Consider the following 16,337-nt stretch of genomic DNA (forward strand, 5'->3'; position numbering starts at 1 on the left):
ATTCACGCCTGGAGAATCTCATGGACAGAGGAGCCTGGCGGGCTACAGTCCATGGGGTCACAGAGTCAGACAGAACTGAAGCGACTTAGCACACACACACTGTTGACAGCATCTCTTGGGTGGTACTGCCCCGGCAGCGCACCCAGAGCTGGCTCTGCAGACCCCTTCCTGACACACACTGGTTACAGCAACAAGCAGCGCTGCCTTTGAGAGATGCTCACTTTTTTTGCTGAATCTGCATCTAGCCATGTGTTAAATGAGCTGCTCTTTGCTGTCTTACATGCAGCTCACCATAGAATCATTCTTTACCATCTAAGCCACCAAGGAAGCCCAGGGAATGTACTCATTCTTTCCTTTAAAAAAAAAAAAAAACAAATTTATTCTTTATTTATTCGGCTGCACCAAGTCTTAGCTGTGGCATGTGAGATCTTCGAGCTTCGTTTTGGCATGCAGGATCCTTAGTTGCAGCATACTAACTCTTAGTTGTGGCATGTGGGATCTAGTTCCCTGACCAGGGATCAAACCTGGGCCCCCTGCTTTAGGAGTTCCGAGTCTTAGCCACCAGAACACCAGGGAAGTCCCAATGTACTCATTCTTTCACTCAATATTTCCTGACTGCTGCCATAGTCTGTACATTTGTGTCCCCCCTAAAATTCATGTGCTGAAAACCTAATGCCCTTAAGTGGTAATATCAGGAGGCAGGGCCATCAGGAGGCAGTTAGGGCATGAGGGCAGAGCTCTCATGAATGGGACGAGTGCCCTTAAAGGCCCCAGAGAGGTCCCTCAGCCTTTCCACCCTGTGGAGATGCAATGAGAAGTCAAACATCTGTCCTTTAAAACCCACCCAGTCAGTGGGGTTTTGTTGCAGCAGCTCGAACAAGGTAAGCCACTACCATCGCCAGAACTGGGCTGCTCCTGACGAGCCAGCTCACCAGCACACAATAACAGGCCCGTGCACACACACAGTACCAGGGACATGCCCCCTTTCTCTGAACAAAAGCAGATGGATCTTGGTTTTGCACAGGAGGTAACATATAAACTGGACTTTTACCTTAAGACACATCCAAGCTGAAGAGAGGTGAGTGTCATCCAAACACAGGTGATATCATGGGCCCCAAGAGGGGATGAGCTCACCCAGGCTAGAGTGTAGGGTAAGAAGAGAAGACACTACCACTCAAGTCCCACACAAAGCCCACAGCTGCGCTGAAGGCCCTTATGCAATAATTACCTCTTGACCTAATTAGCTAAAACCAAGCATATGTAGGTGGGATACACCGGTGAGATGAAGAGTACAGTCTCTGGTGTCAGACCTGAGTAGGAATCCTGTTCCAACTTTTCAGCTCTGTGACCTCAGGCAAGCTCCTCAGCCTCCCAAAGCCTCAGTTTCCTCATCTGTACAATGGGATTGGTAAATGCCCACCTCACCAGGCTGTGGTAAAGAGTCACTGTGATTATCTAAGTACAGCAGCTGGTATGCTGTCTGATACACAGTACCACTAACTGTTCATTTCATTACTGCTATTTTCAGTAAAGTACCAGAAAAATAGGGAATCTAAGTAAGGATTTCCTAGCTACCGATGTTCTGGGCTAGAGTATTCTTCATTGTAGGAGGCTGTCCCGTGTGTTGCAGGATGTATTTCAGCATCCCAGACCTCTGTTCATTAGAGGCCAGTAGGACCCACCTGCCCAGCTGTGCCAACCAAACTGTCTCCAGACATTGACAAAGGTCCCCTGCCATGTGGAAGAGAAGGGAGCAAAACTGTCCCCCATTGAGAACCCCTGCTCTAAATCAATTAGATGAGATAGAAAGTTCATCCAGAGACCCACATGCTTAAAGATACTTTTTCAACTTGTACCCCTACCTCACCCCATATAAGAAGCAAGCTTGCCCCAACCTTGGGAGTAAGTAAGCAAGGGGACTTGTTTGCTCCTGGCTTCCACCTGCTGCAACAGGGGCACCAATAAAGCCTTGCCTGAAAAAAAAAGAACTCCGAGCACTGACAGACTTTTCCATCCTCTGTCAAGTATCAAGCCCAGCAGGGACTGCCTGAGGGGCCAGAGGCGGAGCAGAAGAGCATCAGATAGGTCTGTGGTCTCAGGCTGAAGAACCCTGTGTGTGCATGCATTGACTCTTTGCAGCCCCATGGATCATACCCTGACAGGCTCCTTTGGTCCATGGGATTTTCCAGGCAAGAACACTGGAGTAGGTTGCCACTTCCTTCTCTAGGGGATCTTCCTGACCCAGGGATCAAAACCAAGTCTCCTACATGGGCAGATGGATTCTTTACCACTGAGCCACCTAGGAATCCTAAAGAACCCAGGGCCTCACCCAACTCAGAATCACAGTCTTTCAACTGCATCTCAGTAGCTGCTCTGGGGACGGTGGGCAGAAATGGGCCTATACCCACGCTCTGAGTACCAGCCTGCCAAGGAGGCTGCACCCCTGCAGACAAGAGTTAGGAGGACTGGGGCCTGTGCAAGAAGAACCTCCTGTGCACAGAAAGTCCTCCTGTGCACACCTCGGGTTCGAATGTGGAGACCAGGGATAGTCAGTTCTGTCCCGTGTAATGCACCGACATTCCACAACATCTCCTCTTCCTAAATGACTTCCATCCTCCTCAGAGTTCAGCTGCAGACACGGCACTGACGTGGGTGGCCTGTGCTGTATTTTTCAAGTGCCACTTTTTCAAAGTTGGTGGGAACCTGAGAGGTAACTGTGTGCATATTTGGGGGGCGGGGGAGCTATGGTCTCTGCATTTGGTGTGAAACCACAAAGCTTATTTTTTACCAGATAAACTCAGCTTTTGCAAAACACTCCAAGCTCCATGGAGGCAGTGCTAAGTGCTGGCCTTGGCAGGGGAGGTGTCACAGCATAGCAGATGGGGAGGGTCAGGACATCCAGAAAGATGGTGTCACTGGGGCCGAAAAGCAGGACCCTTTCGGCAAACCTTACAGGGTAGGTCACACCTACGAAACAAATAAACAATTGCTCAGGGTTCCAGTAGGATGCAATACAAGAGCACTGTCGTCAACATGAAGAGTGAAATCTTAGAACGAGGAACCACAGTGTACCTATTTTAAAAATATATGTATACTGTTTCTGCACCCATGTTCAATGTATTTTCACATCTCATTTCTCATTTAATCTTCCCCACTACCAAGGAAAAGAAGTAATATTACTACCTTCCCTTGGCAAATGAGGAGACCAAATCTCTGAGCTGGTGACTTGTAATCAATCAATTATTAAGCCCCTACAATATGCCGGGCACTTTCCCAAGTCATTGAGTGCGGCCAGGTACTATGCCAGACACCACTGAAGCGTGGAGAGTCTTGAGGGATTTCTCCAAAAGAAGAGTCGTTGGGCCCATGGTTAGGATGACGATCTGATGGGAGGAAAGATCCCACCCCGTGTGGGATGTCTAGCATCCTTGGCTCTGCCCGATAAACTGATGTCCTCAATCTTTGGGACAAACAAGCATATCATGACACATTTCCAAATGTGGGGGCCAGGGAGAGCCCCCCAACTGAGAGCCCCAACTAGACATTCAGAGAAAGAGTCAGACAGCCATGGTTTAATTCTAGAGTCATCAGTTGTTGTGCGACCTCAGAAAAGTCACATTCTCTATGCCCTGGGCTCCTGTGTGCCGCTGTGTTAAGTCAGTTCAGTCACGCCTGACTCTCTGCAAGCCTGTGGACTGTATCCGGCCAGGTTCCTCCATCTGTGAGATTCTCCAGGCAAGAATACAGGACTGGATTGCCATGCCCTCCTCCCCTCCAGGGGATCTTCCTGTCCCAGGGATCGAACCCGCATCTCTTGTGTCTCCCGCATTGGCAGGAGGGTTCTTTACCACTAGCGCCACCTGGCAAGTCCACCCTAGTCTCCTACCCTCCCTGTAAAATGGTGATTACAAGAGATGAACCCTGTAAGACCCCTATAAGGAATATGTAATACATATTAAACACCTGACCTATGTCAGCCTCCAGGAAATAATACCCAATAAATTGCTGTATTTCTTTGTCAAGGCACCCCCTTGAACCCTCACCTCCTTTGATCCTAAAGCCCTCTTCTCAGGGAATCTTTCCTGATCACTCTATTTAGAAGTGATCACTCACTGCTTCCATTTCACATCTTCCTTCCTGGCTTTATTTTTTTTTCCTCTGCAGCACTTGTCACCACCCAGCAGACTCAATGGTTCAAGCATGCATTTGTTTATATTATGTCTCCCCCCATCAACTATTGTCCACTTGGGTCCCCGCTGTATCTCCAGCACCCAGCTCAGAGTCTAACTCTCAACAGCATTCAACCAAACCATCCTGAGTGATGTCGAATGGACACAGTAGACAGTCAGAGCCTGAACGCTGATCCTGGCCTGCAAATTCTGAGCTTTTTTTTTTTTTCACCATAGTGAATGACCATGAACAACGGCACTGATAAGATATGTCAACCGTTAAGAAATGTAAAGTGTTACAACACTACCTTAGAGGGGCCTTTGTGTTTTCCCTCTTCTGGGATCTTTGAAATGAGCAGTTTCTAACAGAAACTCAACTACCAGCCTGTTGAACTGGCGTTGGCTTTGTGGGTATTTTTTTTTTCACAAGGTCTTTAAGATAACCACTTAAGCTGCAGACTGATAGAGATTTCAACACTTACATTGCTGGGCTTGAAACAGTTGCTCAGTCATGTCCAGCTCTTTGCAACCTCAAGGACTATAGCCCACCAGGCTCCCCTGTCCATAGAATCTCCAGGCAAGAACACTGGAGTGGGCTGCCATTTCCTCCTCCAGGGGATCTTCCCGACTCAGGGATTGAACCTGGGTCTCCTGTACTGCAGGTGGATTCTTTACCATCTGAGCCACCAGGAAAGCCCTCTTTATTTCTATCCATCCCTATCTGAGTGAGACCTGAACTCCAGGGATACTGGAAATATCAGACCTAGCCACACCACATGTCTAATGCCAAACTCTGACTCACCACTCTCAGAACTATCTTTAGTACTAAGTAGCACTAACTGTGTGTACATAATTAGTCACTCAGTTATGTTTGATTCTTTGTGACCCCAGGGACTGTAGTCAGCCAGCCTCCTCCGTTCATGGGATTCTCCAGGCAAGGATACCAGAGCAGGTTGTCATTTCCTACTCCAGGGGATCTTCCCGACCCAAGAATCAAACCCATGTCTCCTGTGTCTCCTGCATGGGCAGGTAGATACTTTACCACTGAGCCACCTGAGTGGCAAACTATACTTTTACCCAAACTTGACTGCGGTGGGTCTGACAGTCACCAACTACATTCAAGACCAGCCTCCACCTCGGGTTCCAAAGTCTAGCTGACACACTCCAGCTATCACAAAGGGGCCTGGAAAGGAAACATCAGGCCTTCCATTTTCATTGAATTTAGAAAAAGAAATTTAATGTTAAAAATATGAATTAATGTAAAATACAAATTGGAACAAACACCCTCATCTACCCCATTGTACCAGGTTACATGCATTTACGAAATTCAGGCATCCTGAGGAGGGAGACAGAGAGGGACCAAGGAAATCGGTCAACCCACTGCTCTGAGATCACCATTTACAACTGAATCCCAAGTAGATTTACAGATTACATCATCTACTTTTACCTAAACTAGTCCTCACAAAGTGGAATAGAGGCTTAAAGAGAGTCCAGTCTTGCAACTATAGCTTGGAGGGAATTCCCAGGTGGTCCAATGGGTAGGTCTCAGCCCTTTCACTGCAGAAGCCTTGATTGGGCTTCCCTGGTGGTTCAGTCGGTAAAGAAATCTGCCTACAATGTGGGAGACCTGGGTTCTATCCCTGGATTGGGAAGACCGCCTGGAGAAGGGCATGGCAACCCACTCCAGTATTCTTGCCTGGAAAATCCCCATAGACAGAGGAGTCTGGCAGGCTACAGTCCATACGGTAGCAAAGAGTCGGACATGACTGACCGACTAAGCACACACACACAGAGGAACTAAGACCCCGGAAGGTGCAAAGATGAAAAATAAAAAAACACTGCAGCTTGGAGCTAATACTCATAATGCATGCACATGTTATGTGCACCAAAAAAATGCACAGAAGAAAATTCCTCTCTCTCCCTGAGTGTTGTATGCCATGAGCTGCATGCTAAGTCACTTCAGTCGTGTCTGACTCTCTGTGACCCTGTGGACTGCAACCTCCAGGGTCCTCTATCCATGAGATCCTCTAGGCAGGAGTACTGGAGTGGGATGGCATGCCCTCCTCCAGGGGATCTTCCTGACCCGGGGATCGAACCTGTGTCTCTTACGTCTCCTGCATTAGCAGGTAGGAACCTGGGTGCCACTAGCACCACCTGCGAAGCCCCTTGCATGCCACATAACAAGGTAAAAAGGGTAAGAGAATCGGAGCTGACTGGGAGTTCGCTAACAGAATTTCCCAGATGGTAACGAACATGTGGGTTTACAATCACTATTGTTAGAAACAGAAACATCCTTACCCTACATATTTAGATAATGGGACTAATATGAATACACTTACTATAAGCAAAATAGATGGGAGATGGCTGCTCACATATGTTTTACCAATAGGAAGTGGTGAGTACTCTGGATGTCTGCTCATCACCCGTTCTACTCCCTTCTAGAAAGCCTTTCTATACAGTAAGGGCTGTTGATTTAAAAGCTATGTTTCCCAGCCGTCCTGGTTCTGAAGTGTGAGTCTGGCTCCGCTAGACAGAAACACTGACTTCAGATTTAGAAAGAGGCCTTCGGTGAGAGGCCACCTCCCACCTTCCAGGTTTTCTTCAGCCTCCTGATGATGTGAGAATGATGAGGGGTTTTGACAACACTCTCTGGGACCACTCTCTGGCTTGCTGGGTGTTGAGAGGTGGCTGCAGGAGCATCCCGATTCTGGAATCAGGATTTCTGATCCCAGGGTCCCAGTGTCATTAGTTTGTTCTTGGATTTGGTAGTTCCAAAGATAGTCTCAGAGGTAGCAGCATACAGTTTTTTAGTAGCCAGGCCTGTATATGTTTGTTTCTATGTTACATATGCTACTACTCTTGCTGCTGCTGCTAAGTCACTTCAGTCGTGTCTGCCTCTGTGCGACCCCATAGACGGCAGCCCACCAGGCTCCGCCGTCCCTGGGATTCTCCAGGCAAGAACACTGGAGTGGGTTGCCATTTCCTTCTCCAATGCATGAAAGTGAAAAGTGAAAGTGAAGTCACTCAGTCGTGCCCAACTCTTAGCGACCCCATGAACTGCAGCCTACCAGGCTCCTCTGTCCATGGGATTTTCCAGGCAAGAGCACTGGAGTGGGGTGACATTATTACCTGAGGCTAATTCCTGGAGGCCCAGCTGAGAGCCTTATGCTTCTAAGTGTGTGCATACTCAGACATGACTGAGCAGTCCCATAGACTGTAGCCCACCAGGCTCCTCTGTCCATGGGATTTTTCAGTGAATACTGGAGTGGGTTGCCATTTCCTCTCCAGGGGATCTTCCCAACCCAGGGATCAAACCTGCATGTCCTGCGTCTCCTGCATTGGCAGGCGGATTCTTGACCACCAGCATTCCCAACTTTTTTAAGGACCAGATTCCCTCCATTAAATACCTTTCTGCTTAAAAGACCTAGACTCCTTCCCAGTTCACACCTGAAGCCTGGCTGAATCCTAGCAAGCCAGAAGCAACGAGGCCTGAGAAACAAAGCGGGTCATACCAGAAGCTATTTGGTCAGAGCAAGCCGGCCTGCTCTTCCCTCTGGGCTTACGCATAATGGTGAGGTGGGCACAGGGGCGGAAGAGGCATCTTTTCCAGTCACTTATTTACCCTTTAAATGTTTCCTAAGTACCTCTGGGCCAAGCTTGGAGGCTATGAAGAGGAACTTGGCAGAGGTTCCTCAAAAGAGGAACATGTACTGAATACAAGTAAACAAACAACTACCACGCATTTCTGAAGAAGATTCTTGAGAGTCCCCTGGACAGCAAGGAAGTCAAACTAGTCCATCCAAAGGAAACCAGCCCTGAATATTCACTGGAAGGACTGATGTTGAAGCTGAAGCTCCAATACTTTGGCCACCTGATGCGAACAGCCAACTCATTGAAGAAGACCCTGATGCTGGGAAAGATTGAGGGCAGGAGGAGAAGGGGACAACAGAGGATGAGACGGTTGGATGGCATCACAGATTCAATGGACATGAGTTCGAGTAAACTCCGGGAGATAGTGAAAGACAGGGAAGCCTGGTGTGCTGCAGTCCATGGGGTCACAAAGAGTCGGATGTGACTTAGCGACTAAACAACAACAGAAAAGGGAATGACCAAGGCCATGGGAGCTCAGCAGCCCTAAAAGAAAGCAAAATCCACACTGGTGACATTTTCCCCAAACAACATCACCAAGTCTATTTCTCTGTGATCTTCCAGAGTTGAGCCCCATATTAAATAACTCACTTCCCCACATTCCTATTCTGACTCTTACCAGCCTCATCAGTTAATCAGAAAGAGATACAAGCCCTGTGGCTCTGAAAATAGGTGCAAATTTCCCAGGTATAGCAGAAAAGACTGAAAGGCCTGTCGACCAGCAAAGCCTCTATGAAGCAGGTGATCAGGATACATCAGATACCCCCCAGGGCCCTCAGCTGGAGCCTGAGTGCCATTTTTATCACCTTACTGAGATTCTGAGGTATGCCCTGGTATATAGAGGGCACTTTCACAATTTACAGAGGTGGGTCCAAGGGCATCAACTGTAAGAATCACTGTTACTTTATGTTCCACTAAGAAAATAAAGGCTATGCATTAGAGGTCAGCACAGCAGTAAGATACCATCAGTTACAACAAGTCAAATGTCAGAAAGGTGAAAAGAATGAGTGTCTTAGAACTGATAAAATAGAGTAATTCACAGGAGCAGGCAGAGGGGGGATGTCCAACTAGCACCCAGGTCTTTCACTCCCAAATCATCGATCCATTCCTTCTCTATTTTTCTTGAGTGCCTCCAGAAGTCAGGGGCTGTTGATGGTTGGCTTCCATCTATGGATGCTGTGGATCACGCCTTAGACATTTCAAGAACTTGCCAACACAAACTCAGTTAAAATTCCTGTCAAATTGGTTTTGTTTTGCTTTGTTCTGATGTATACATTACTGCTCTAAAAAACTGAAAAAGGGGGGTGGTCTAGTCTGGAGGTCAGGGGGAGGCAGAGGTTGATGGAGAAGCGGGATTTACACGGTAAACACTTCACCCAACTTCACTGTGGCTGCTTGAAAATGAACACAATAGTGCAAGTAAGAGGCTTGGGGCTTGTCCACCCATTCCACAACCCCTCCCCCAAGAGTCCTCAGCCCAGACTCTTCCAGAGCTTCCCATCCTGTCGCCAGTCAAGGCCAAGATCCACACAATCTCTCTGCACCTCCCGGTCTTAGCTGCTTCCTCCCTCTGCTCCAGACACTCAGAGCTGCCTGCCATGCGAGGTCCTGCCTCAGGGAACAGACTTGCGCTGCTCTGCACCTGGAATATCCTATCTGGGACTGGGTTGACATGTGGCCAGCTCTTTCACTTCTTCCCGTCTCTGCTCTCCAATGTCAACTTGTCAGCGACATCCTGTGATGACCTCTGTATTAAACTGCAACCCTGGCCTCTCACATCCCTTATTCATATCTCTTGCTTTGTTCTTCTCTCTTCACACCATCTGACACATCAACTATGTATGTGACTTTTGCACTTCCTTAAAGTCTGCCTATACCTCACTAGAAGGTAAGTTCCATGAGGGCAGAAATAATGTTTTATGGTATCCCCTGTGCCCAGAACAATACCCGGCACAGAGAAGAGGAGAAAAAGAGACAGAGAAAGAAAGAGCATCTCTGATCTCAAATTCTGATGAATCACATCTGATGTAAGATGCATCAAATTACAAGTTCTAGGAATTTTTAATGGACAGATCAGACTATTCAATGATCTCAGGGGAGGGACTGCCTCACTCTTCATTTGTGATAAAGATGGGGGGTCTCAAAATTCAAGAGAAGAAAAACAAAAAAGAGAAAATGAATACGTAAAACTACTTCTGGTTTTTTTCAGAATCTGCCCTTACCAGTGGCTGTGACTTTCATGAAAGTCTTTCCATTCACCGTCCCCAGATTAAGAAAAGCTTTGTCCTCTTGGTAGATTTAAGAAGGGAAAGGGTGGTGCTCACTTAGCCTTTGATTTCCTGTTTTTAAATGGTTGTGGCCGATACAGCTCATAAGCAAAGTGACTTTTCATCCAGATAAATATAAACAGCAGCCCCTTCTACTGGCGGGTTGATTCTCCCATCCCTCATCCATCAGAAACCCCAACCACTCTTCCTCTGGTGCCCAATCACCACTTTTATTTCAGAGGCAACAAAATGAGGACTCCTGGACAGCAGATCTAACTGTCGAAGGAAATTGCCTAAGTGTATCCGTCTCATCTTTGAGCAGCCATGAAACTCCCCATGGAGGTGCAAACATTTAAACCGCCAAGGGGAGACCAGATGCTGGAAACAGCTTATCTTTCAGCTATTTGATGCAGTTTCCAGGATTTATAACAGTGTCATATTTGAGAACTTCCTGACTTCTTTTCAAAAGAAGTTTCAGATATATAAGAGAACAGCCCCTACAACCTGGTCTCACTCCAAATTCATTTCATGTATCAGCAAAAAGATTCTTTAAAATTAAATACGTGCAGAAAGAAAAAAAAAAAACGATAGCAGACTGGCACTCTGCAAATTAGTGGGGATGGGAGGTTAGAGACACAGGCAACCCTATAAATTTAAAAGTTTGTGGCTAAGTTTTCTGTTTTTCAACTTAATTAGTGGTCACCATAATGACCATAATGATGTATTTGTCTAAAACACATATTACCTATCAAACAAGGTACAAAATCCAGGCTAGGATCTCAATTATTTTTTTAATATATATATATTCTATAATAGGAAAAACGGACCCCTTGCCTCGGGTGGTAGATTAATGGACGATTGCTTGTCTTCTGTACCTCCTAAATTTTCTAAAATGAGCACATATAACTTTTATAATTAGGTTAAAATTATAATGCAAGTGTTTTACATCAATCTAATCAAGTGAACTACAAAGGGGTAACCCAGGAAGCCTTTAAATAAAGGGTATAATCTTTCAATACGTTCGACCAAAGCAAAGAAATTCCAGGCGACAGTGAAAGTAAACATTAAAAAAAAAAAAACAAAAAAACAGAGAAAGAAAAGAAAAGCTTTCTCCCCAGGCTTCTCTCCTATGAACAGGAGCTTTCAAACAAAACCACAACCCTACGGAATAACACAAAAGGAAGGTTCACGGGAGCCACCTTCACACACTCAGCACAAATGCAGCCTGGGGGCCTTTCAGCTGGGCCTCGCCGCCCCAAGACACAGCTCCATCAAAGGCCGGCTGTCTGGGGCAGGTACCCGAGACAAGTCAATGTTCAGGAGGCGATCGCTGATGGATGCAGACCTATGCAGAAAGCGCAGGCGTGGCGCTCCATCCTGAGATCAGGAGCAGGTCACGCCCACAGAGGGTGTCTCTCCTGCAGAGGGGTTTCTACAGGTCAGTGGCTAAAAGAGACCAAGCTTCCCCCTACCCAAGACACCCAGCCTCACTGTCTCACACTTCAGGGCAGCAACTTTAGGCCAAGGGGAGTGTTCTGTCTGGGGTGTGATGAGCTTAAACCTGACCCATGACTTGAGGGATCTCAGAGACCAGGAGGATAGAGAAGTGTCTAGACCTTGTCTCCAGTGCCCCCCCCCCCAAAGAGAGCCAGACTTAGTGATGAGGCATCCTTGGCAAGGTTTGATACAACCTCCCAAAAATTGGAGAAGCAGGTCTCCTAGAATCTAGCCACTTCATTCATTCATCCAGCAAATACTTTATTGAGAAACTACCATGGGCCGGGAACTGTGCCGGACACTGAGATTAGAACAGGGCCTAAAACCCAGACCCTGCCCTAAGACTGTTAACTTAGAGTGTCAAAGACCTAAAGAAAACTGCCTGTACTGACAAGGAGCCCACTTCTGCTGGACCCAACAACCAAATTAAAGATCAATGACTCAAGTTGCTGTATTAGAAAAGTACAAAAGACAATGAACCCCAGATTAGAATCAGAGGAACAGCCAGCCAGCCCCTCGCCAGCTTGTCTCTGTTTATTCTTTCCCTTCCTCCTCACACACTCCAGGTATTCTCTAGCCATCAATGAAGCCAAGGATCCATTTCTTTTTGGAATACTACATTTCTATTTCAGATAGGAATAGAAAGAGCCTCTCTGCCAGAGGGCTCCTAATTTTTAGCAACACAATCTGTGCCATGCTGTGGTCCCTTCTGCCTCTCCCAGGGTGATCTGGAGAAATGGAAACTGCAGTGCCAGGCTAAAAGATCAGCTGTCACAACCCAAAATCCTTCAGAGAAGTAAAGAGCAGCTAACTTTTAAGGAAATTCCAAGCAGGAGGAAAAAGAGATAGCATTGGTTGTCATCAAGAGCATAGTTTAATAAAATGTGTGTGTGGAGGGCGGGTGGGGGGCTGTAAATGTTTAATATTAATTTCAAAGTATATTTTTATGTCCTATATCATAATAAACTACTGGCATGGAGTTTTCATGGAACAGTGAAACAATTATATATAATTCAAAATAAGGAAGACCTTTCGGTTGAATGTAGACCAATACAGCTCTACATTCTATAGAACGTATTGAAAGTAGTCTTTGCTATAGACTGGCGGAAAATAACATACAAGCATACTCATTTAAGCAAATAATCCACAAATGCCATTTGGGGGTTGGAAGGGGGACCAGGAAGGGAAGCCAAGGTTGAGAGCAGAGGGTCAAGCATGGCAAATCTTTATCTAGGAAGCCTTGGCAAAGCTTCTGTCCCTGGTACCGAAAAGCCAGACTGAAAGCAGCTAACACCACTTTCAAGCCAACTTAATATTCCAACTAGGGCTGGAAATTTTCACAAAGTGTCAGTTACAACTTGGAAATTTCTTCCTGGTATCCCTGGCTGGAAAGTTATTTCCTAAATCTCACACAGGGTAAGAGAAACACAGGATGCTTGAAAATCATGGGCAGCAATAGTCTTACTAGTTAGTATCTCCCTGGACAACTAACAGGTACAGAGAAGTTACAGCCCATTCGGGCTGGAGACTAATACACCTCACTGTTCCAGGCATTTCCGCAGAGGACTACCCGGCACATTCGGTCCAGGCAAAACTTAAGTGGCCTAAACACATCTGTAGTGTCTGGGCCAAATCATTCAGCTCTTTGTGTGAGCTGTTGGGCCCCCAGTGTATCTGCACACCACCCAGTGCCCCAGCCCTCCGGGCGGAGCCTGGCCCAGGACCCGGCAGTCTGTCTGGTCCTGCCCATTGCAACCAGGGCCTGGCTGCCGGCAGGCAAGCCAGGTCCATTTTTAAATTCCCTAAGAAGTTTCCCAACCACTGGTTTGGGTGAGGAGGCAAACACCGCTGCAGCTTGCTGACGTGAAACTAAAAATACCCAGCTGCAAACAAAAGCCACCCTTTACCAGCGGCTCCGCCGTCCTGAGGCTCCATGTGGAAGTGTCATGCCACACCAGACTGACCTTACTCTTGGCCAAGGGGCCACCTTAACAACTCCTCCAGGCCCAGCCAGGCAGAGGAGCCCTTCTGTCCGAGCTGTCAAGGAATCCCAAAGTTTGATGGAAAGAACAGCTTTGGTCCTGTGCCACCCCCAATGCAGGCTAGATGAGTTCGGTGCTGCCTCTGGGTCAGCAGAACATAACCCTATAGCCCTCGAAGGAAATGAGCTTCCAGCTCCCTCCTTGCAATTATAAAAGCAAATTATTGCCATGACTATACTGAGAAAGGCAGCTGGGAGGCGTGATTGGTAGATTTGGGAGCCCATGTGGTCCAGGGGGGGGCCTGCTGGGGGCCAGGGCATGGGAGATCACGACTCCACGGCGCGATGCCCGTTTCCCCAGGAGCTTCTCAGGAAGGTTTTACCTGTTGGGCTTCGGAGTGGAGCTGCGATCCCGGGGCCACCACGCTCCAGGCCGCCCGTCCCTCCCAAACTTTCCTTCCCGCCCCTCGGAAGGGGCAGCCTCGTCCCTCTCCGAGTCCAGATTTCAGGTGTGAAGCTAGTCCAAGCCACCCGGGACTGCGGGGAGGCGCGGGGTGGGGTGGGGGCGGGCTTCCTTCCCACACTGCCCGGCGGGCGCCGGGGGATTCCGGATGCTCAGAACCCAGGAGGGGCGGGGGGGGGGGGGGCAGGGGGTGCAACTGACGGTCAGCCCAGAACCGACCAAAGTTTCCTCCCAAACTAAAGCGGCGCGATCCCGGGGCTCTGAGTACCCCCCAGCACAGGGTCGCTAGCCGGACTGTGAGGGAGGGAGCAGGCCCCGTGGCACCAGCCGCAAGGTCAATGCGGAGCCGAACCGCGGGGGCAAGCAGCCGGCGCCGGGACCCAACCCCAGCTGGTGGGGCGGGGCAATGTCGGGCACCCCCAATCTCTCCCTCCACCTGCTCGACGCGGCGCCGAAACGCGCACACAAGGGAGCCTAGCCTCAGGCTCCCAAGCTCGCGGCCAGACCGGCAACCTCGCCCGGCGCTCACCCTTCGTCCCCGGCCCGCCCGTCCGCCGCGCCCCCCACCCCCCAGGAAGAGGCAGCGCTCTGGGGAGCGGGGTGACTGGCTCCCGGAGCCTCTTTCATCCTCGGACCTCGGCAGAAGCGGGGAGGGAGTTTCGTTCTTTTCAAACTGATCCTCCACCCCCAGAAGCTTCCCACAACGTCTACCTTGCTCTGCTACCTCGTAGACAGACAAGAGACACAAAGAAAAAAAGAAAAAAAAAATCTACCGCCCCTCTGGTCCCATCCTCCAGCCTGGAGTTGGGAGGAAGAAGAGGAAGGAGTATATCTTTTCTCCCCATCCCGACTCGGGGATCTAGGCAGACCCGGTCAGCAAGGAACCCCGAGGTGGCCCAGAGAGAAGAGGTAAGGTTGGAAGAGTCAGAAACCAGCCACCGTGAGCGAGGGAGCGAGAGCACGAGAAAGAAGAAAATATCCAACAAAACCACGCTAACGCGCCCCCTACCTGGGTGCAACATACTTTGGAAATAGAAGATGACCAGGATAAAGGATCCCAAGCAAGTGGCCAGCACCATCCGGCAAATTCTGTTCATCCTCATCACTTCCAGCAGCGCCGGCTTCATGGCTTTGTCCTAGCTGCGGGAACCCGGGTGTCCGGGAGGCGCTCCCGGAGCGCAGGAGCGGGGACCCCGCGGCGCGGAGCGGAGCCCGGGAGGCGCAGGACAGGGCTGGGCAAGGATCGCTGGGAGGATAGGGGTTGGCTTCGCGGCCGCTCTCGGGGCCCCCGGCCCCGGGCAGGGGTGTGGAAGGCGCCGGAGTTGCTCTGGAAGTGCGGAGATGCGTGGACCCGCCGGCTGCGCGCCCCTGCTCCTCCCGCGGCTCCTCCTCGCCCCTCCGCCGCCGCCGCCTCCGCTCCCGCCGGCGGGCGCCGCTGCCTCCTCGCGGGCCGGGCGACTGGGGTGCGAGCGGTGATGCGGCTGGTGGTGCCGCCGCCGCCGCCGCGCTGGCCGCTGTGGCTGTCGGACCGGCCCCCTCTCTCCTCTCCAAAGGCTACTTCATTGCGCTCAAATGATCTATATATTCCGGGGCTGGGTTTTACCAAACGTAACTCGCAGCCCCCGGCGAGGGGAGGGCGCCTGCGGAGAGCCGGGCGGAGGGCGGGACCGGAGCGCCGGGGCGGAGCGTCTCGCTCTCCGCGCCCCTACCCGGGATTTGGTCGCGTCCAGCTGTTTCCCGGGGAGTGCGCGCCGCGCTCCGCAGGGTCCCAAAGGCCCTCAGTCCCCGGCCCGGCCGGCCGCCGTCTGGAGCTGGTGTGTCAGCGTTTCCATGACAAAACCCGGAGGAAAAACACACGAATAAAATCGCCTCGGTGCCGCCGTCCCCTCCTGCCGGCGTGTGAAGAGGGAAGTGGCGGGATGCGGGTCGGGCACGCGAAGCGCGAAGGGGTCCGGCGGGTGTGCTGATTTCAAAGCCCTGGGCAGGGTAGCCGGCAAGTTGTCCCAAGCCCCCTGGGAGCGAGTGCTCTTTACCCGAGTCTCGGAATACGGAGGTTTCGTTTTTCTATTTCCTTTTTTTCCCCTTTCCAATGGCAGCCCAGCGCAAGCGACGTTTTGGAAAGGGGTTAAAGACGTCTGACTTCAGGTCAAGGTTAGGAAAACTGCATAACTCGAAGGGGTCGGGCGACAGCTGAGCTTTCCCGGGGGTTTATGAAGTCTCTCTGTCTGTGTGTTACACACACACACACATACACACACAGACACATACACACACACAGACACATACACACACACACACACACACACACACAC

General features: G+C 49.8%; 1 protein-coding gene across 5 annotated transcripts in view; it reads right to left on the reverse strand.

Moving 5' to 3' along the window:
- Positions 1 to 15,493, reverse strand: part of CHST11 (carbohydrate sulfotransferase 11) — a 268,035-nt gene extending 252,542 nt beyond the window's left edge. For 2 of the 5 annotated variants that reach the window (XM_061125477.1, XM_061125476.1), the window contains exon 1: positions 15,035 to 15,493. In XM_061125477.1, coding sequence (XP_060981460.1) covers positions 15,035 to 15,152 — 118 coding nt within the window. In that variant the 5' untranslated portion in view covers positions 15,153 to 15,493. The remainder of the gene's footprint in view (positions 1 to 15,034) is intronic. The other 3 variants (XM_061125478.1, XM_061125481.1, XM_061125480.1) reach the window with 3 other exon arrangements.
- Positions 15,494 to 16,337: the final 844 nt, after the last annotated feature.

Source organism: Dama dama, chromosome 22 (assembly GCF_033118175.1).
Source record: "Dama dama isolate Ldn47 chromosome 22, ASM3311817v1, whole genome shotgun sequence".
Classification (NCBI taxonomy): domain Eukaryota; kingdom Metazoa; phylum Chordata; class Mammalia; order Artiodactyla; family Cervidae; genus Dama; species Dama dama.